Source organism: Mobula birostris, chromosome 2 (assembly GCF_030028105.1).
Source record: "Mobula birostris isolate sMobBir1 chromosome 2, sMobBir1.hap1, whole genome shotgun sequence".
Taxonomy (NCBI): Eukaryota; Metazoa; Chordata; class Chondrichthyes; order Myliobatiformes; family Myliobatidae; genus Mobula; species Mobula birostris.
This window is the reverse complement of record NC_092371.1, coordinates 119,609,693-119,630,455: the sequence shown is the minus strand read 5'-3', so window position 1 is coordinate 119,630,455 and position 20,763 is coordinate 119,609,693. Positions and strand designations below refer to the sequence as shown.

The window sequence follows — 20,763 nt, the reverse complement described above, 5'->3', positions numbered from 1 at the left end:
AAGGTTCCTAACGCTGTATGTGGACAGGCTGACTAGTAAGGCGGCCGCGTTAGACCTAGTACTATGTAATGAACCTGGTCAACTAACAGATCTCTCATTGGGCAAGCTGACCTTTAGCATAGTCATGGGCAAGGAGGGGAACAGACATTATGGGAAAGTATTTAATTTTGGGTAGGCAACCAACAGGAATTCTGCAGGTGCTGGAAATTCAAGCAACACACATAAAAGTTGCTGGTGAACGCAGCAGGCCAGGCAGCATCTCTAGGAAGAGGTGCAGTTGACGTTTCAGGCCGAGACCCTTCGTCAGGACTAACTGAAGGAAGAGTGAGTAAGGGATTTGAAAGTTGGAGGGGGAGGGGGAGATCCAAAATGATAGGAGAAGACAGGAGGGGGAGGGATGGAGCCAAGAGCTGGACAGGTGATAGGCAAAAGGGATACGAGAGGATCATGGCACAGGAGGTCCGGGAAGAAAGGGGGGGGGGACCCAGAGGATGGGCAAGGGGTATATCCAGAGGGACAGAGGGAGAAAAAGGAGAGTGAGAGAAAGAATGTGTGTATAAAAATAAGTAACAGATGGGGTACGAGGGGGAGGTGGGGCATTAGCGGAAGTTAGAGAAGTCGATGTGTGGCTTCATCTTTACAGTAGAGGAGGCCGTGGATAGACATGTCAGAATGGGAATGGGTTGTGGAGTTAAGATGTGTGGCCACTGGGAGATCCTGCTTTCTCTGGTAGACAGAGCGTAGATGTTCAGCAAAGCGGTCTCCCAGTCTGCGTCGGGTCTCGCCAATATATAAAAGGCCACATCAGGAGCACCGGACGCAGTATATTACCCCAGCCGACTCACAGGTGAAGTGTTGCCTCACCTGGAAGGACTGTTTGGGGCCCTGAATGGTGGTAAGGGAGGAAGTGTAAGGGCATGTGCAGCACTTGTTCCGCTTACACGGATAAGTGCCAGGAGGGAGATCAGTGGGGAGGGATGGGGGGGACGAATGGACAAGGGAATTGCATAGGGAGCGATCCCTGCGGAATGCAGAGAGAGGGGGGGAGGGAAAGATGTGCTTAGTGGTGGGATCCCGTTGGAGGTATACCCCTTGCCCATCCTCTGGGCCCCCCCCCTTGTCTTTCTTCCCAGACCTCCTGTCCCATGATCCTCTTGTATCCCTTTTGCCTATCACCTGTCCAGCTCTTGGCTCCATCCCTCCCCCTCCTGTCTTCTCCTATCATTTTGGATCTCCCCTTCCCCCTCCAACTTTCAAATCCCTTACTCACTCTTCCTTCAGTTAGTCCTGATGAAGGGTCTCGGCCTGAAACGTCGACTGCACCTCTTCCTAGAGATGCTGCCTGGCCTGCTGCGTTCACCAGCAACTTTTATGTGTGTTGCGTTAATTTTGGGTAGGGATAATTATGATGGTATTAGGCAGGAACTTGGGAGTAGATATTCTCAGTGAAATGCACAATTGAAATGTGGAAGTTGTTTAAGGAGCACCTGCATGGGTTTCTGGTTTGTCCCATTGAGGAAGGGAAAGAATGGGAGGTTGAAGGAACTGTGATTGACAACAGATGGGGAATATCTAATCAAGAGGAAGAAGGAAGGATACTTTCTCTTGATTAAATGTTCCCCATCTCTAAAGGTTTAGGCAGCAAAAAAGGGTTTTTGAGAACTATAAGGTATCCAGGAAGGAGCCTAAGAAGGGACCCAGGAAAGCTAGAAGGGGACACAAGATGGCCTTGGCTTGGGGTTTTCCTAATCCTACTTACCTTCTACACATACATGAAGATCAGGAGATTGGCCAGAGTGAGGATAGGACGGCTCAGAGGCAAAGGGGGAAACATGTGCCTGAAGGCAGAGAAGGTAGGGGAGGTCCTTAATGAATATTTTTCTTCAGTGTTTCACCAGTATGAGGGACCTCGACAAATGTGAGTTCACTGTAGAACAAGGTAATGTATTGGAGCATGTTGAAGTTAAGAAAGAGAGAATATTGGAACTTTTGAAAAACCTTGGGGTGGATAAGTCCCTGGAGCTAGACATGTACGCTTGATTGCTCCATGAAACAAGGGGAGAGATTCCTGGGTCATTGACAATGATATTTGCACCCTCACTGGTCACAGGAGAGGTACCAAAGGATTGGAGGATGGCAAATATTGTTCCTTTGACCATAATACCAGAAGATATCAGGGCAAAATTGGGGCACTCAGCTCATCAAGTATGGCTGACTTATTATCCCTCTCAACCCCATTCTCCTGCCTTCACCAAGTAACTTTTGACACCCTGACTAACTAAGAACCTATCAACCTCTGCTTTAAATACACTCAATGACTTGGCCTCCACAGCCGTCTGTGGGGCAATGAATTCCACAGATTCACCACCCTCTGGTTAAAGAAATTCCTTCTTTTCTCTGTTTTAAATGGACATCCCTCTATTCTGAGGCTGTGCCTTCTGGTCCAAGACTCACCCACTATAGGAAGCGTCTCTTCTTATCCACTCTATCTAAGCCTTTCAATATTCGATAGGTTTCAATGAGATCCCCACTCATTCTTCTAAACTCCAGTGATTACAGAACCAGAGTTATCAAACGGTCCTTGTACATTAACTCTTTCATTCTCAGAACCATTCTCGTGAACCTCCTCTGGACCCTCTCCAATGCCAAACAACTTTTTCTTAGATAAGGGGCCCAAAGTTACCCACAGTACTCCAAGTGTGGTCTGACCAATGCCTTATAAAACTTTAGCATAACAACCTTGCTCTTATACCCTAGTCTTCTTGAAATGAATGCTAACCTTTCATTTGCCTTCCTTAACACCAACTCAACCTGCAAGTTAACTTTAGGGAATCCTGCACGAGGACTTCCAAGTCCCTTTGTACCTCTGATTTTTGAGTTTTCTCCCCATTTAGAAATAAGTCTATGCCTCTATTCCTTCAAACAAAGTGCATCGCCATACACTTGCCTGCACTATATTAATCTGCCATCTATTTGCCCATTCTCTCCATCTGTTTAAGTCCTTCTGCAGATTCTCTGCTTCCTCAATGCTACCTGCACCTCCTCCTATCTTCATATCATACTCAAACCTGGCCACAAAGCCATCAATTCCTTCATTCAAATAATTGATAAAAAAACCCGAAAAGAAGCGGTCCCAACACCCACCGCTGCGAAACACCACTAGTCTCTAGCAGCCAACCAAAATAGGCACACCTTATTCCCACTCTTCGCCTCCTGCCAATCCTTCCATACATGCTAGTGCCTTTCCTATAATACCATAGGCTCCTATCTTGTGTAGCAGTCTCATGTGTGGTCGCTTATCAAAGGCCTTCTGAAAATCCAAGTAAACAGCATCCAATCTCCTTTGGCTGCCTGTTATTTACTCAAAGAATTCCAACAGATTTGTCAGGTAAGGTTTCCTCTTAAGAAGACAATGCTAACTTTGGTTTACTTTATCTTGCACCTCCAAGTACCTTGAAACCTTATCCATAATTAAGGACGCCAACACATCTCAACCACTGAGGTCAGGCTATCCGGCCTATAATTTCCTTTCTTCTGCCTCCCTCCCTTTTTAAAGAATGAAGTAACATTTGCAATTTTCCAGTGCTCAGGAACAATTCCAGAATCTAGTGATTCTTGAAAGATCACTACCAATGCCTTAACTGCGGCATGGTCCATCTGGTCCAGGTGACTTATCCACCTTCAGACTTTTCAGCTTTCCAAGCTCCTTCTCTTTAGTAACATCAACTACACTCGCTTCTGCCCCCTGACACTCTCAATTTGTGGCATGCTGCTAGAGTCTTCCATGATGAAGACTGAGGAAAATACCTATTAAATTCTCCACCATTTCTTTGTCCTCCATTACTACCTCTCCAGCATCATTTTCCAGCGGTCCAATATCGACTCTTGACTCTCTTTTACTCTATATATCTGAAAAAACTTTTGGTATCCTATTTGATTTATTGGCTAATTTGCCTTGATATTTCATCTTTTCTCTCCTTATGACTTTTCTTAGTTGCCTCCTGTTGGCTTCTAGAAGCTTCCCAATCCTCTAATCTTCCACTAATTTTTGCTATGTTATATGCTCTCTCTTTTGCTTTTATGTTATGCTGTCTTTGACTTCCCTTGTCAGTCACAGTTGCCTCATCCTCCCTTCAGAATAGTTCTTCATCACTGGGATGTATCTATCCTGTGCTTTCTGAATTGCCTCCAGAAACTCCAGTCATTGATCTTCATCCATCATCCCTGTTAATGTTCTTTTCCAATCAACTTTGGCCATCTCCTTTCTCGTGCCTCTGTAATTTCCTTTACTCCACTGTAATACTGATACATTTGACTTTATCTTCTGCCTCTCAAACTGAAGGGTGAATTCTATCATGTTATGATCACTGCCTCCAAAGGGTTCCATACCTTAAGCTTCCTATTCAAATCTGGTTTATTACACAACACCCAATCCGGAATTGCCATTCCTCTAATAGGCTCAACCACAAGCTGCTCTAGAAAGCCATCTCGTAAGCATTCGACAAATTCTCTCTTGAGATCAAGCACCAACCTTATTTTCTCAATCTACATGCAACTTGAAGTCCCCCATGACTGTCATAACATTGCCCTTACTACATGCTTTTTTTCCCCCCATTGGAATTTATATCCCACATCCTGGCTACTGTTTGGGAGCCTGCATATAACTCCTATCAGGGTCTTTTACTCTTGCAGTTTCTTAACTCTACCCACAAGGATTTTACACCTTCTGATCCTCTGTCATCTCTTTCAAAAGATTTGGTTTCATTTTTTTCCCAACAGAGCCATACCACCCCCTCTGTCTACCCATCTGTCCTTCCAATAGACTGTGTATACTTGGATGTTAACCTCCCAACTATAATCTTCTTTCAGCCTTGACTCAGTGATGCCCACATCATTATATGCCAGTCTCTGTCTGTGTTATCAGATGATCTACTTTATGCCATATACAGCGTGCATTCAAATATAACACATTCGGTCCTGTATTCATCACCCTTTTTGATTCACTTCAGTTCATTCCCCTGACTGCAATATCGCTCCATCCTTGACCGTATCACTCCGGTTCCCATTTCCCTGCCAACTTAGTTTAAACCCTCCCCAACAATTTTGTAAACCTGTCCTCAGGCTATTGGTCCCCCTCACCCCCCTGCCACCCCCCCCCCCGTTCCAGTGTAATCTATACTTTTGTACAGTTCATACCTTCCCCAGAAGAGATCCCAGTAATCAATAGAACTGAAAAAATTCCCCCCGCACCTCTTCCTCAGCCATTCATTCATGTATGCTATCATCCTATTCCTGCCCTGACTAGCATGTGGCACCAGGACTAATGCAGAGATGACTACTTTGGCGGTCCTGCTCTTCAGCCTTTTCCCAAACTCCCTATACTCACAGCACAGCTGGTCTTCCCCTTTTCTACCTATATCATTGGTGTCAATGTGCATGCAACCTCTGGGTGCTCACCCTCCCTCTTGAGAACCTTCTTTAACTGCTGTGAGACATCTTGGACCCTAGCACCTAGGATGCAACACATCATTCTGGCTTCTCTTTCATGGCCACAGAATCTGCTGTCCACCTCCTAACTATTGAGTCTCCTATCACCATCGCGCTGCCTGAGTTTTCTCTTCCCTGTTAAGCCTCAGAGCTGGCTACAGTATCACTGGCCTGGCTGCTGCTGTGGTGTCCTGATAGGCCGCCTGTCCCAGCAGTATTCAAAGAGGTATTCAGGTTGTTGAGGTGAATGGTCACCTGTGCTGACTGCTGACTGCTTACTCCCCCTTACTCCTAGTGGTCACCCATCTACTATCTGAAGCCTACGTCCTGGGTGTGACCACCTCAATAGAAGTGTCATCTATGAAGTCTTCAGCCTCCCGGATGGTCCTGAGTGCATCCAGCTCCACCTCCAGTTCCTTGACCTTGTCAGTTAGGAGCTGAATTTGTGTGCACTTCCCGCAGATGTAGTCATTGGGGAAGCCATTGGGTACCCTGAAATCCCACATTTCACAGGAGCAGCGCTCTACTGTCTGAACTACTATGCTGCCTACACTTGCTATACCTCCAGCTTCTCAAACTTAAGTTCTAGCCTGTGCCTGTTTTTGCCCAAGCCTGTTGAGCCAAAGCCTGACCAACTTACATAATTACTGTTCCACTTAAACCTCGCTTCTTTTTACTGGCCCTTGCTAAATTGCTATTAACCCAAGGGATCTCCTGCTCTGCAGAAAAGTTTCCAACAGGCTCTGCTCACCTTTTGAAACTGGTGCGTAAAGACCACAAGGAACGGTCTCCAACTCACTCTGTGATCTCCTGCTTCACAGCTAAATCCCTGTTCAAGGCTGGTAATAGGGATAAGCCTGGGAATTATAGACCAGTGAGTCTTAAATCAGTGGTGGGCAAACTAATAGGGATGAATCTTAAGGACAGGATTTACAGGCATTTGGATAAGCATAGTCTTAGTAGGGAGTCTGCATGGCATTGTGAGGGGTAGGTTGTGCCTCACGAGCCTGATTGACTTTTTTGAGAAAATGTTGATGAAGGTAGAATGGTGAATGTGGTGAATATGGATTTTAGTAAGGAACTTGCAAGGTTCCCAATAAAATGCTCAATCAGAAAGTCATGAACAATTGGATCTATGGAAATTTGGCAACATGGATTTGGAACTGGCTCACCCATAGAAAGCAGAGGGTGGCTGTAGATGGGCTATGTTCTGTCTGGAGGTTCACGACTAGTGGTGTTCTGCAGGGATCTGTTCTTGGACCCCTGCTCTTTATATATGACTTGGACAAAGATGTGGAAGGGTGGGTTAGTAAGTATAAAATGACACAAAGTTTGGTTGTGTTTTGGAAAGTGTTAAAGGTTGTCATAGGTTAAAACTGGACAAAGGATGCTGAGATGGAATGATTCGTGCAAGATAATCCCGAAAAGTGTGAAGTAATGACCTTTCGAAGGTCAAACTTGAAGGCAGAGTACAAGGTTAATGGCAGGATTCTTAGCCATGTGGAGGAATAGAGAGATCTTGGGGCCTAAGTCCATAGATCTCTTAAAGTTGCCATGCAAATTGATAAGATGGCCCATGGTGTGTTGGCCTTCGTTAGCCAGGGGATTGAGTTCAGCCTTTTCCACTTATCACCTTCTAGCTTCTCACTTCATTCCCTCTCACCATCCCACTTGGCTTCACCTATAAGCTTCCAGTTTGTACTCCACCCCTCCCCCCACCTTCCTATTCTGCCTTGTTTCCATATCCTTTCCAGTCCTGATGAAGGGTCTCGACCTGAAATGTTGACTATTTATTCATTTCCATAGATGCTGCCTGACCTGTTGTTTCTCCAGCATTGTGTCTGTGTGTGTCTCTGGATTTCCAACATCTGGAGAATCTCTTGTATTTACGGCCTGTAGCCTTCTTTACCTGGACAATCATAGAACAGGCCTCAGGAACTGAAAGGTAGCAAATGTAATTCTTGAATAAAGGAGAGGAGAGAGAGAGAGAAGAAATGGGGAACTGTGGAATAGATAGCATGATGTCACTTGCAGAGAAAGGGTTAGAATTTACAGAGAACTTGGAAGAAAATTGGACTGTAACAAGATGGATTAATGAAAAGGAAATTGTGTCTGACAAGTCTGAAGTTTTGAGGTTGTAACCAGCAGGACATACGAGGAAGAAGTTAATGAATATGGTGCAACTGGAATTTCAGAAGACCTTTGAGGTTATTAAACAGCAGTCCTGCACAGGAATATGGGCTTAAAATACAGGTTTTGATCAATCACTGGTTAATAGTTCTAAAATAGAGAGTGACTTGTTTTCAGGCAAGAAAGCCGTAACTAGAATGTTTCAGAGATCAGTGTTGGGACCCTAGACTTTCATAGTCCAAGACAGTGATTTGGATAAATGAACTAAATGAGATGTATCCAACATACACAAAATGCTGGAGGAATTCAACAGGTCAGGCAGCGTCCATGGAAATGAACAGTCCTGAAGAAGGGTCTCAGCCCAAAATGTCGACTGTTTATTCATTTCCATCGATGCTGCCTGACCTACTGAGTTCTTACAGTATTTTGCTTTGGATTTCCAGCATCTGCAGAATTTCTTGTGTTTGTACTATATTCAAGTTTCTTGATTATCCTGCACTATAGTAGCTGTAAAAGCTTTCCTGCATGCACTCCCTCTCCAACTCTCTCTAAGCCTTTCACATGAGGGCAATTCCATTTAATATTGGGAATTGTGTGCTCCAATTACACTGGGCCTTACCAAGACCATGGTTGACATATGTAGATATCTGGCTTTCCTGTCTCTGGAAGGCTATACATACAGGGAAAGTGTGAGATTAGGAAATGAAATACAAACCCCCAGGAATAATTCCCCTTCACTATTATGTTTGCTGTCCTTTTTAGCTCCTATACTAGTAACATTCCTCTTTGAATATGGTAATCTTTCAAATTTCTCTGTAAAGAATCCATAAAGGAGGACAAGAAAGTTTAAAGTGAACTGGTAATGGACAGAATGGCTGCACCATTCCTGGCGAATTGTATCCTGATCATGCACTTTCCATTTTTGTGGTACATATCCTAAGGAATTTAAGGACCTCTTCGTTCTGCACAACTAACTTTGATTCCCATTCCTCCCTTTGTAGTAGTGTTTTGTTGTTCAGTTCATTAGCTGCTGAAAAACTCATTTTGTTGTCACGTATTCACTAACAGGTTGTGGGTTTTCCTAGCAAGAGCAGTCTTTATTGTTCATCCCAACATTTCAGCAGACCTTGTAGTTAAGGTACTCCCAGAGGCTGCTGCAAGATTTAGAGCAACAGTGAAGGTATGGCAATGTGTTTCCAAGATGGCTTGCTGTGCGACTTAGAAAAGAATTTAAAAGCTTGTGGTCCTCAATCCGGGTTTCAACCTGAAATGTCAACATTCCTCCTTTTCCCCACCCGCCCCACACAGATGCTGCTCAGCCTGCTGAGTTCTTCTAGCAGATTGTTTGTTGTAAAAAGGTGGTGGTGTTCCTTACAACTGCTTCTTCCTCTTTGGGCGTTGTTTCAGATCAGCCCCAGCAGTTCCAAGACCAATCGTCACACCTGTACCTATAATTTCAAACAGCCCATAGCTTAGACTTGTTTAAAACTCCAAGAGGTTTAAAAAGAAACAATCCCTGGCCCTTACCAAGAAGCACCATGCTGTTGAATTTTTGGGCAACCCAGTGAAGTAGCATACCAGTAGCAGCAGTGTCAGCGTGAACAGGAGGATAGAAACAAATATCACCCAGCCAAGACTGTCTTTATCGTGAACATCAGTGGAAGCCACAAGAATCCAAACGAGCCCACCAAAGACCTGTAGGAAAGGAAAGAAATAGCATTGACGTTAACAATTTCTTGGCTTACCCTGTATTGCAATTTAGTCAACATGTCAAGAGACGAAGTTTGCAAACAAAATGTGGTCCTTTTACCAGGCAGGATGACTTCAGCCTATAGTAGAACATTTGCTGTACATTTGCTGATCACTGTCAACAACCTGGGATTCATGGAGAAAAGACCAGATTAGACATGGATAAAACTTCCCCTATCTGCTCCCACCATCCCGGACTATAAACCAAGCAAGGTATCCTTCATAATATCTCAACTATTAATGAGTTTGTTGTTTAAAGGCCTATGTGTATATTTTTATTGATTAGATTCAGATTAATTTTATTCATCACATGTACATTGATACATACAGTGAAACGCTTTGTTAGCGTTAACAACCAATGCAATCTAAGGATGTGCTGGGGGCAAACTGCAAGAGTCACAACATTTTATGGCACCAGCAGAGCATGCCCAGAAAGCCTAGTACAATAACAGAACACAACAAGTTATTAAGTAACAACAACAAAATAAGCCCTATTTGCCTCCTTCCAACCATCCACACACCTTCGCACATGCAAGGTCCTCCAACCCAGGACAGCCTCCAGTAGATCAATTGATTAGCTTTGGAATCTGTCATCATGAACACTAAAATTAACATCTCAACTTCTGAGATCAATCACAATCAAAGAATTGACTGTAGACTTGGGAAAGGATAAGACAAGGGAATGCACACCGGTCCTCATTGAGGGATCAGAAGAGGAAAGGGAGAGCAATTTCAAATTCCTGGGTGTCAAAATTTCTGATGATCTATCCTGGGCCCAACATATTGATTCAGTTACAAAGAAGGCATGACAGTTCATTAGGAGTTTGGGAAGAATTGGCATGTCACCAAGGGCTCTTGCAAATTTCTACAGATGTACTGCAGCTGCATCACCCTCTGGAATGAGGGACACTGCACAGGATCAAAATACTCTGCAGGAGGTTGTGAATTCAGGCAGCTCCATCATGAGCACTAGCCTCCCCAGCATCGGGACATCTTCAAGGAGTGATGCCTCAAAAAGGCAGCATCCATCATTAAGGACCCCATTGTCCAGGACATGCCTCTTCATATATATGACACCTCGAGGGGTCTCGGCTTGAAACATCAACTGTACTTTTTTTCATAGATGCTGCCTAGCCTGCTGAGTTCCTCCAGCATTTGGTGTGTGTTGCTTGGGTTTCCAGCATCTGCAGATTTTCTCCTGTTTGTGATATTAAATCTGATTCTGGTTCTGATTCCACACTGTCATTAGTCTTCTGAACCAATCACCTCTTTCACATCCCCTTCCCTTCTGGTGCTACCACGTTTTTCGGTTCTTAAATTCTTCCTCTCTTGTTTATCAATTCACAATGTCTTTTGCCCTACTTCAGATTTTACTACCATCTTTGCACCATTCTATAATTCTGAATATGCCACTGTATTTATTGTTGTGCTTATTGTTATCTTTGGGTGGCAGGGTGGAGATGCGTCTCTACCAAAGGAAGTGCAAGGCGCTCCTTCCCTCCGCTAGCCTGCAGGTCACCCTTGAGTGAGGAGTAGTACCTGCTTAGTACCCACCCCCCACCCCCAACTGATGAGGGTCATGTGAAGCCATGGGAGCAGGTGGTGGATGGTCATACGAGCAGCTGGTGCACATCACAAATCCTGGTTATGCGACCACTGACACCAGGCAGATGATCTCTGAAGAGTATTGACCTGTCTTGTAAAGACACTGCCCAGAAGATACCAATGGCAAACCAGTTCTGTACAAATATTTGCAAAGAACAGTCATGGTCAAGGACCACGATCACCCACGTCGTACGACACAGCACATGGTGATGATGATTGTCACCATGTACTCTGTGAGTTTTACGTACACAAGGAACTTCAAGGCACCTGAGTGTTCTTGACCATAAGCCAGTCTGAATCTCTTGTGGGATAATGTCTTTCCTGACAAGGGGAGTCACTCCGCTTGGTAGGTGAGACTTGTGGCTGTGAAACAATCTCAGGTTCTGGGGCTTCCTCCTCGGTGGTTGTAGGAGTTGACTCTGGGACTGCAGGAAGTAATTCTGACAGCTCTGGACACCTTTATTCTCTGACAGTTGACTCTGCTCTCAACAAATGATCGATGTGTCATCTCAAGATGATCTCAGATGCAATCTCTACTGTTTAGAGAGCGTTCCAGTTCTGTCCTCAATCTTTCCAAGTACCCACTTTTGATCAACTCTATAGTCCCTCTCCAGGACTGTTTGTCCAGGAGTGAAACATCGAACCTCCTTGTTTGAGGAGCCTTCAGTTTGTCTCGGCTGTTTGTCCTGCATCCTCCTCCAGAGACTGGGTTTGAGGAGAACACAAGGAACACCCAAAAACAGCATGGGTGGTGAGTCGTTGGTTGTGGAGTGTGATGCATTATGACATGCAAGGGGGAAATTGGTGAGCTTCAGTGTAGTGTGTACTGCTGACATTGCATGCAGTGCTTTCTTTAGCCTATGGACAAGCCTTTCTGCCAAGTCATTTGTAGCTGGGTGGAACAGTGCAGATGTAATATGTGTTATTCCATTCATTTTCAGGAATGACTGAAATTGTTCAACCACAAACTGTGGTCCATTGTCACAGACTAAGTGTTTTGGAACACCAGTCCTGATTAAATGGCTTCTGAATACATGAGCAGCATGCAAAACTGCAGACTCTTGACATACAAAGGAATCGGGGAGGGGGAGGAGAGGTGAGGTTCCTAAAGCATGATTTGCAGAATGTTAATCTGCTGTTACAGCATGTAATTGGTAGTGTTACCCTTACTTATTGCCAGAGGAACTGCATACAGAAGTAGAGAGGTTATATTTCAGTTCTATAGGGCACTGGTGAGACTGCATCTGAAGCATTGAGTTTCAAGTTTAAGGGAATATATTAATTCATTGGGAAAAGAACTGCCAGACTAGTAGTGGGCAAGTTGCCATATAAGGAGAGGTTGGACAAGTCAAACCACTGCAATCTGGAAGAGTGAGTGGCAGCTTGCTAAAAACTTATAAGATCTGGAGTGCTCCTTATGGAGGAACCTAAAACTGGGAGTCACTGCTTAAAAACAAAGGGTTTATCTCATTAAATCAAAACGTTATAAAACTTTTTCACTTTTTGAATCTTTCTTCCTCAAAGGCTGGTAGTCAAGAGTCAGGAAAATGTTGATGGGGTGGTCCATCCATAAACAAGAGAAAATGTGCAGATGCTGGAAATCCAAGCAACACACTCAAAATGCTGGAGGAGCTCAGCAGGCCAGGCACCATCAGGCCGAGATTTTTTGGCAGGACTGGAGAAAAAAAGCTGCAGAGTAGATTTAAAAGGTAGGGAAGGGGAGAGAGAAACACAAGGTGCAAGGTGAAACCAGGAAGGGGAGGGGTGAAGTAAAGAGCTGGGCAGTTGATTGGTGAAAGAGATATGGGGCTGGAGAAGGGGAAGTCTGATGGGGAGGACAGAAGGCAATGGAAGAAAGAAAAGGGGAGGAGCACAAAAGGGAGATGATGGGCAGGCAAGGAGATAAGGTGAAGGAGAGCGGGGACATTATTGGAAGTTTGAGAAATCTATGTTCATGCCATCCGGTTACCCAGATAGAAGATAAGGTGTTGTTCCTCCAACCTGAGCATGGCCTCATCACGACAATAGAAGAGGCCGTGGATTGATATATTGGAATGGGAAGTGGAATTAAAATGGGTGGCCACTGGGAGATCCTGCTTCTTTTGGCAGATGCTCGGTGAAGTGTTCCCCCAATCTACATCGGGTCTCACCAATATACAGGGGGCCACACCGGGAGCACTGGACACAGTATATGACCCCAACAGACTCACAGGTGAAGTGTCGTCTCATCTGGAGGGTCTGTTTGGGGCCCTGAATGATAGTGAGGGAGGAGGTGTAGCACTTGTTCCACTTGCAAGGATGAGTACCAGGAGGGAAATCAGTGGGGAGGGTCCACCATGATCTACAAGAATGCTAGGCCAGGTTTCAGGGAACAAATAGCCTCTTTGTGCCTCTATTTCTTAGGCCCATGGTTTTTATCACTACCAATCTATGTGATCTCCAGTCATGTAGGCATTCCAAATCATTGCTTTCTTTAAACTCTGGTAGAAGCCTTGGCCTCAGTTGCCCAGGTCCGAAGGTTTGAAGTTCTGCTGCTAGACCTTTCTACCTCTCTACCTCACTTGTTCCTTTTAGACACTTCCTAAAACCCACCATTCTGACCAGGCACTCGTAGTCATACGTCTCTAAATTTGGTTTCGTTACACAGTCATGAAGTGCTTGCAATGCTGCAGAGATAGCTTAAATGGAATTAGCAAAGAATTTGACAAAATCCCACACAGTAGGCTGGTTCAGAAGACTAGGGAACTTGGGATCTCAAGTGTGTTGGAAAACTGGATCCAAAATTGGCTTAGTGATGGGAGTAGGAGGGTTGTGGTTGAGGGGTGATTTTTCTGACTATAAGTCAGAAGTCTAACCAATCGTGTACCAGTGTTCAGTGCTGGGACTTTAGTTTGTCATATGTATAAATGACTTGGATGAAAATGCAAAGGGTATGATTAGTAAGTTTGCTGATAAACAAAAATGGTAGAATAGTGAAGAAGATTGGGAAATGATACAGAGGAACATAGATCAATTGGAATCAATTGGGAAAGATGGAGTTTATGTGTGAGATAATCTCGTCAATGGTAGGGACCTCAGGAGTGCTGATGCACCTCGGGGTGCTAGTTCATAGCTTCCTGAAAATGGCAACACAGATGGCTAGGGTAGTGAAGCAGATATTCAACATACTTGCCTCCATGTTGAGAATAAAATTGGATTATTTGTTTACTTAGCAAATCAGAGCAGAGTGGGCCCTTCCAGCCATTTGAGCTGCACCACCCCAGCAACCTTACAATCTCACAATCCCAGTTAACCCTCACCTAATTACAGGACATTTTAAAATGACCAATTACGCTGCCTGGTACACCTTAGGACTCTAGGAGGAAACTGCAGCACCCTGGGGAAAACCCATACATTCCTCGGGGAGGACATACAGAGACTCCTTACAGAATGGTGCTGGAATTGAACTCTGAACTCTGGAACGCCCTTAGTTGTAATACTGTCACACTTATTGCTCTGCTTCGTGGTGCCCATGCTATGTGACAAGTTGTTATGCTGTAGCTGTTGGTAAGGCCGCTTATGGTATATTGTGTACAGTTCTGGCCAACATCCCACCGGAAAGATGTGGTACATTAGACAGATTGTAGAAGTGATTCTCTAGGGTGTTATAGGGATGGATTAGGTGAGCTGGTTTTCTTCTTGCTGGAATGTTGGAGGTTGAGAAGTGATTTTATTGAGTTTTATAAAATAATGAGTGTTGGCATGTGGCCAAGTGGTTAAGGCGTCATTCTAGTGATCTGAAGGTCGCTAGTTCGAGCCTCAGCTGAGGGCAGCGTGTTGTGTCCTTGAGCAAGGCACTTAACCACACATTGCTCTGTGATGACACCGGTGTCAAGCTGTATCGGCCCTAGTGCCCATCCCTTGGACAACATCGGTGGTGTGGAGAGGGGAGACTTGCAGCATGGGCAACTGCCGGTCTTCCATACAACCTTGCCCAGGCCTGCCCCTGGAGACCTTCCAAGGTGCAAATCTATGGTCTCACAAGACTAACGGATGCCTATATAATAAAATAATGAGGGGTAAAGAGAATGCAGATAGTCAGCCTTTTTTTTCCAGGTTAGGGGAGCCTGAAACTAGAGGGCATGTTTTAAGATGAGAGGATGAGGTATTTAAAGAGGACTTGAGGGGCAAGTTTTTCACCAAGGTGTGGGGTCTATGGAGCGAGCTGCCAGAGGAGGTGGCAGATACAGTTACAGCACTTGAGGGGCATTTGAACAGGAAAGGAATAGAGCAGTACAGGCAAATGGAATGAAATCAATGGAAGATAGTGGCTGCCTCATGCAGCAATTTCTCTCAAGACTCTAGGTGTTTGAAGCCACTCCATAATGTATCTTAAAGGAGATTTGTTGCATGATGAAGGGTAATGGTTGGCTCATCAAGCTCATTCTGATATTTTTAGCAATCCACAGTTAGCAAAAATTCCAAATAATTCATGAATGGTTTAAAAGCAGTCTACTAATCTGCTGTGCCTTTCAATGTTTATATATATTATACACAATATAGAGATTACCATCAGTGTAGAAATTCTGTGGCCACTTCATTAGGTACAGGAGTGGAACCTAATATGATCTTCTGCTGCTGTAGTCCATCCATTTCAAGGTTTGATGCGTCGTGCATTCAGAGATGCTCTTCCGCACAACGCTGTAATGTGTGGTTATTTGGCTTACTGTCGCCTCCCTGTCCGTTTGAACCAGTGTAGCCGTTCTCCTCTGACCTCTCTCATTAACAAGGCACTTTCGCCCACAGAACTGCCACTCACAGAATTTGCTTTTTTGTTTTTGGACTATTCTCTGAAAATCCCAGAAGATCATCAGCTTCTGAGATGCTCAACTCACCCCACCTGGCACCAACAATCGTTCCATAGTCACTTAGATCACATTTCTTCCTCATTTTGATGTTTGGTTTGAATGGTAACAGAACCTCCTGACCATGTCGTCATGCTATTATGCATTGAGTTGCTGCCACATGATTGGCTGAATAGATATTTGCATTAACAAGCAGGTGTGCCTAATAAAGTAGCCACTGAGTGCATCTTTTTCTTCTTCTTTGATCCAGTTCCTCAGGATTGAGGTTGACTTCCTTCCACTCTTCCATCGGTTCTGAATGAACCCAACGTTACCTTTGCAGACCTATCCACAGGTGAGGCAGAAAGCTGATGGGACAGGTGGGTAGATGTGAGGTGGTGTGTCCTTTCTGACACTTACATGGGACTTTGTTTTTCCAGTGCATGGCCTCAAGTTCCTCAATTCCATACAAAGTATTTCTGCTCCATTTTGAGTGGTCATGGGTCAGAGGTAACCAGGAATCCGTGGGGAATTTGTACATTTTCAACCAGAACTTGAGCATATTCCTGAATAATCTCCTCTGTCTATATTCTGCTCTTCTTTTTCCATGACTGAGGATCCTAAAAATCAGTGGTGAAGAACTTCAGTTACAGTCTAAATCTTCATTGATCACACTTGGAAAGATATTCCATGGGGCTTCCGATTATGATATGTACAATCACTACATCTACTGAGTAAGATAAGCACAAAATGCTGGAGGAACTCAGGAGGTCAAACAGCATTTAGGGAGGGAATGAACAGTCAACATTTCGGGGTCGAGACCCTTCATCAGGATTGGAAAGGAAGGGGGCAGAAATTAGAATAAAAAGAAAGGTGGAGGGGTATGAGTACAAGCTGGCAGGAAATGGATGAGTCCAGGTGAAGGGGAAGGCAGGTAGTGATTAAACTATTTAACCAATACAAAACAAAGGCATCCGTTAGTCTTGCGAGACCATGGATCTGTGCCTAGAAAGTCTTCACTCTCCAGGGCGCAGGCCTGGGCAAGGTTGTATGGAAGACCAGCAGTTGCCCATGCTCCAAGTCTCCCTTCTCCACGACACCAATGTTGTCCAAGGGAAGGGCATTAGGACCCATACAGCTTGGCACCAGTGTCATCGCAGAGCAATGTGTGATAAAGTGCCTTGCTCAAAGACACAACACGTTGCCTTGGCTGGGGCTCGAACTCACAACCTTCAGGTCGCTAGTCCAATGCCTTAACCACTTAGCCACTTATTTAACCAAGATTACAGTATAATTATCAAGTTCATTGTTTTACAGCCAGGCACACTTGAAGGCATGCCTGTCCTGATCAAACAGGGAATATACTGTATTTAACTTTCTACAAGAGTAAGGGCTTCATGTTGCAAGTATACATGTTGGTGAGACCACACTTGGAGTATCGAATACTGCTATAGGAAGGATGTTACTAAGCTGGAAGCAGAGCAGAAAAGATTCACAAGGAATTCAGCAGGACAGGAGAACTTGAGTTAAAAGGAGAGGCCAGATAAGGTGGGCTATTTTATGTGCCAGAGCATGAGAGGCTGAGGGGTAACCTTGTAGAGATACTTAAAATCATGAGGGCCATAGGTAAGGTGAATGATCAAAGTATTCTTTGCAGGGCAGGGAAATTTAAAGTGAAGGGGCATAGATTTAAAGGGGACCTGAGGTGGTGACTGTTTCCACATAAAGGGTGGTAAGCAGAAGAATGTGCTGCCAGAGGAAGTGGCACAATCTTTAAAAGTCAGTTGGACAGGTACATGGTAGGAAATGTTTCGGACAGGAGTTCCCAACCTTTTTCATGCCACGGAACGGGATCATTAAGCAAGGGTTCTGTGGACACCAGGTTGGAGACTCCTGGTTTTGGGGAATATCAGCCAAACAGACAAATTTGGACTTGGCCAGGCAGGCAACTTGGTTGGCATGGATGAGTTGCACCGAAGGGTCTGTATCCAGGCGACATAAATCTACGACTCAATAGCTGAGACTCCTAAAATTCATTGATGAAGAGATGGGTTACAGGTCTCATCAAGCACATTTGGGAAGATTTTCCAGGGAACCTCAGGTATTACATGTACAGTTAATTGATTTAAATCTCAATGAGATTATAGTATCATTATCAATTTTATTGTATTACAATTGATGATCTAGCTTTAGGTCTGTGACATTGCATAAACCCGATTATGAACCTTATGCTACTCTCTGCAATAATTGCCATAAAAACCTTAGAGCAGAAGATTAAATAGTTCTGTCCATCTAAGTGAAGAAAACAATGATGCAGATAATGTTATTAGATGAATCGCTCATAGTTATTTGTGGAATTTCGTTGAGAACAAATGACTGCCATTTTTCCACTGCAAAATCATTGCCAACACCTGTAGAAGCATTTAATTGGCTGGCAAAACTCTATGATACTCTGACATCATTAAATTCACTATATAAAGGTAGCAACACACAATAAATGCTGGAGGAACTTAGCAGTTTTAATTTAAGGCATCCGTTAGTCTTGCAAGACCATAGATCTGTGCCTGGAAAGTCTTCACACTCCAGGATGCAGGCCTGGGCAAGGTTGTATGGAAGACCAGCAGTTGCCTATGCTGGCAAGTCTCCCCTCTCCACGATACAGATGTTGTCCAAGGGAAGGGCATTAGGACCCATACAGCTTGGCACCAGTGTCGTCGCAGAGCAATGTGTGATTAAGTGCCTTGCTCAAAGACACAACACGTTGCCTTGGCTGGGGCTCGAACTCACGACCTTCAGATTGCTAGTCCAATGCCTTAACCACTTGGCCACGTTTGGGCAGCATCTATAGAGGGAACATTCAACATTTCATGGCCAAGACCCTTTTACCAAGACCTATTCCACTCATTCCATTGTGTCTAAAGCTCATCTACCCTGCCCATTTTAGCAAAGGGTAACTCGTAGAAAATATTCAAAAATTAAAATTACTTAATCAACATGAATGTGAGATGTGTAGAAATATATAAGCATGGGAGCAGAAGCAAACCATTCAGCCCATCTGATCTATTTCACTATTCCACATAGTATGATTGATCATCCATTTCAGAATCATTTTCCTGCTTTCTCCCCATACCTATTGACACCTTTATTATTTAGGTACAGTACTGTGCAAAGTATTAGACTTTTGCACAGTGGTGTTCGAATTTTATGCACTATACTGCTGCAAAAAAAAAGACAAATTTTATGACAAATGAGTGATAAACCTGATTCTATATGGGTCTCTATTGTGGACTGAGAGTGGGAAGGGAGCAGGGGGAGGGGGATCGTAGTTGGGGAAGGAGGAAGGGAGGGGAAAAGAGTAGTAAACACCAGAGAGACATTCTACAATGATCAATAAACCAATTGTTTGGAATCAAATGGCCTTGCCTTGTGTCTCAGGACTGAGAGTACCCGCCCCCGTGCCACACCCTGCCCCCATGCTCTGGCACTCCTTCCCTGTCACCTGTTCCACACCCTCCTCAGGCACTCCACCCTCACCATTCCCAACATTCTTTGCTCCTGCCAGGTTTACAAACTCACCCTCTGCTCCACATTGACTAATACAGTACTGTGCAAAAGTCTCAGGCACCCTAGCTACATATAGGTGCCTTTTATACAGTACTGTATATCCACCTATATTGCCGCAAATTAACTGTATTTCGCTGATTTACATGGTGGCATAATTTTGAGTCATTTGATTAAAACTTTTTTTCAGAAAAAGCACAATGAAAGCTATGCAACAATGTAAAATGCATCTCCAAACACACAACTTTCCATAACAGAAACAAACCAAGATCTGTAATTCTTATTTTTCACAAATTATTCTTGTTATACTCACAAGTTCAGGTAACATGAGAAGATCAGGGATGCTGGTGAGTAATTTTACCCCTGAAGGAATAATTGAATCAGACGGAGCACTAGCATTGCTGGTCTCTGGTGATGCCATAGTATTTTATCCTACACAAAAAAAAACTTGTTATAAACCTTTGTACTTTGCTATCGCCTGCAACATTCAGCAACCATGGCACAGCAAAATGAGCACAGACCTGGACCTGCCTCTTCCTATCTTTTCACCTGAAAAACTGGTTTTGGTGATTTATACCAGACACTCCCAAAAATGCCATTGGTTTGTATTCATTCAGTGATTGCTGTCTCAATGGCCAAATATAACAAAACCTAAAATAAGCGAGTTGAAGTTAAATATTGAGAGTTCAACTGAAAATTCATTTTAAAAATATATGCAATGGTGCACATGAAAAAAATTGAGCAACTGGGGTCTGTACCCCTGCAGTTTTGTTCCCTTCTCGGCATATGTAGGTTAACTGCAGTGTGAAGTCTCAGGATGAATTTTGTTCACAACCTGTTCCCACCCAGAAATCTACACCACCACAAGCACGTCTGTCAGACAAGGACCTGTTTGACCGAAACAATCAAATGTTACACATTATACAGGCATGTAACTTCTGCACGTCTGTGACATTGTACTTTACTTGCACTCCAGTGCTTTAAGCAGAAACCACCTGCTTAAAAAAATAATTTAAAAAGGTCTCAGCTTTATTTGACCAGCTCTAGCAACAGAGGTTTTCAACAAGGATTAGAACGAGAACTGTTTGAATAAATGCGTTGGTGTATAAGCTTTATTTAAAGAATAAACACAGGAGTTTCTGCAGATGCTGTAAATCCAGAGTGGCGGACACAAGAGTTGATGCTGTGGATAGAGACCCTTTTTCAGGACATTTATTTAGAAAATGCTTCTCCTGTACAGCTGAACATATAAAAGTGCTGGAAACACTGAGGCTGCATCACTGGCCGTCACAAGGTAGACTATAAGGTCAAAAGACTTGTAACGAGTTCTTCAGACCTCTGCAGGGTGCCGGAGAGCGATCGGCTCCAAGGATTTTAGAGCACCTGAAATGGTTAATTATTGTTTAAT

General features: G+C 44.0%; 1 protein-coding gene across 1 annotated transcript in view; it reads right to left on the bottom strand.

The window, feature by feature from the left end:
* The window catches only part of LOC140209130 (myelin and lymphocyte protein-like), a 33,108-nt gene extending 13,328 nt beyond the window's left edge, over nt 1–19,780 (bottom strand). Inside the window, exons 1-2 of the mRNA XM_072277625.1 lie at nt 19,669–19,780; nt 9,145–9,312 (exon numbers count right to left, since the gene is read on the bottom strand). Coding sequence (XP_072133726.1) covers nt 9,145–9,312; nt 19,669–19,776 — 276 coding nt within the window. The 5' untranslated portion in view covers nt 19,777–19,780. The remainder of the gene's footprint in view (nt 1–9,144; nt 9,313–19,668) is intronic.
* Between the last annotated feature and the right edge of the window lie 983 nt (nt 19,781–20,763).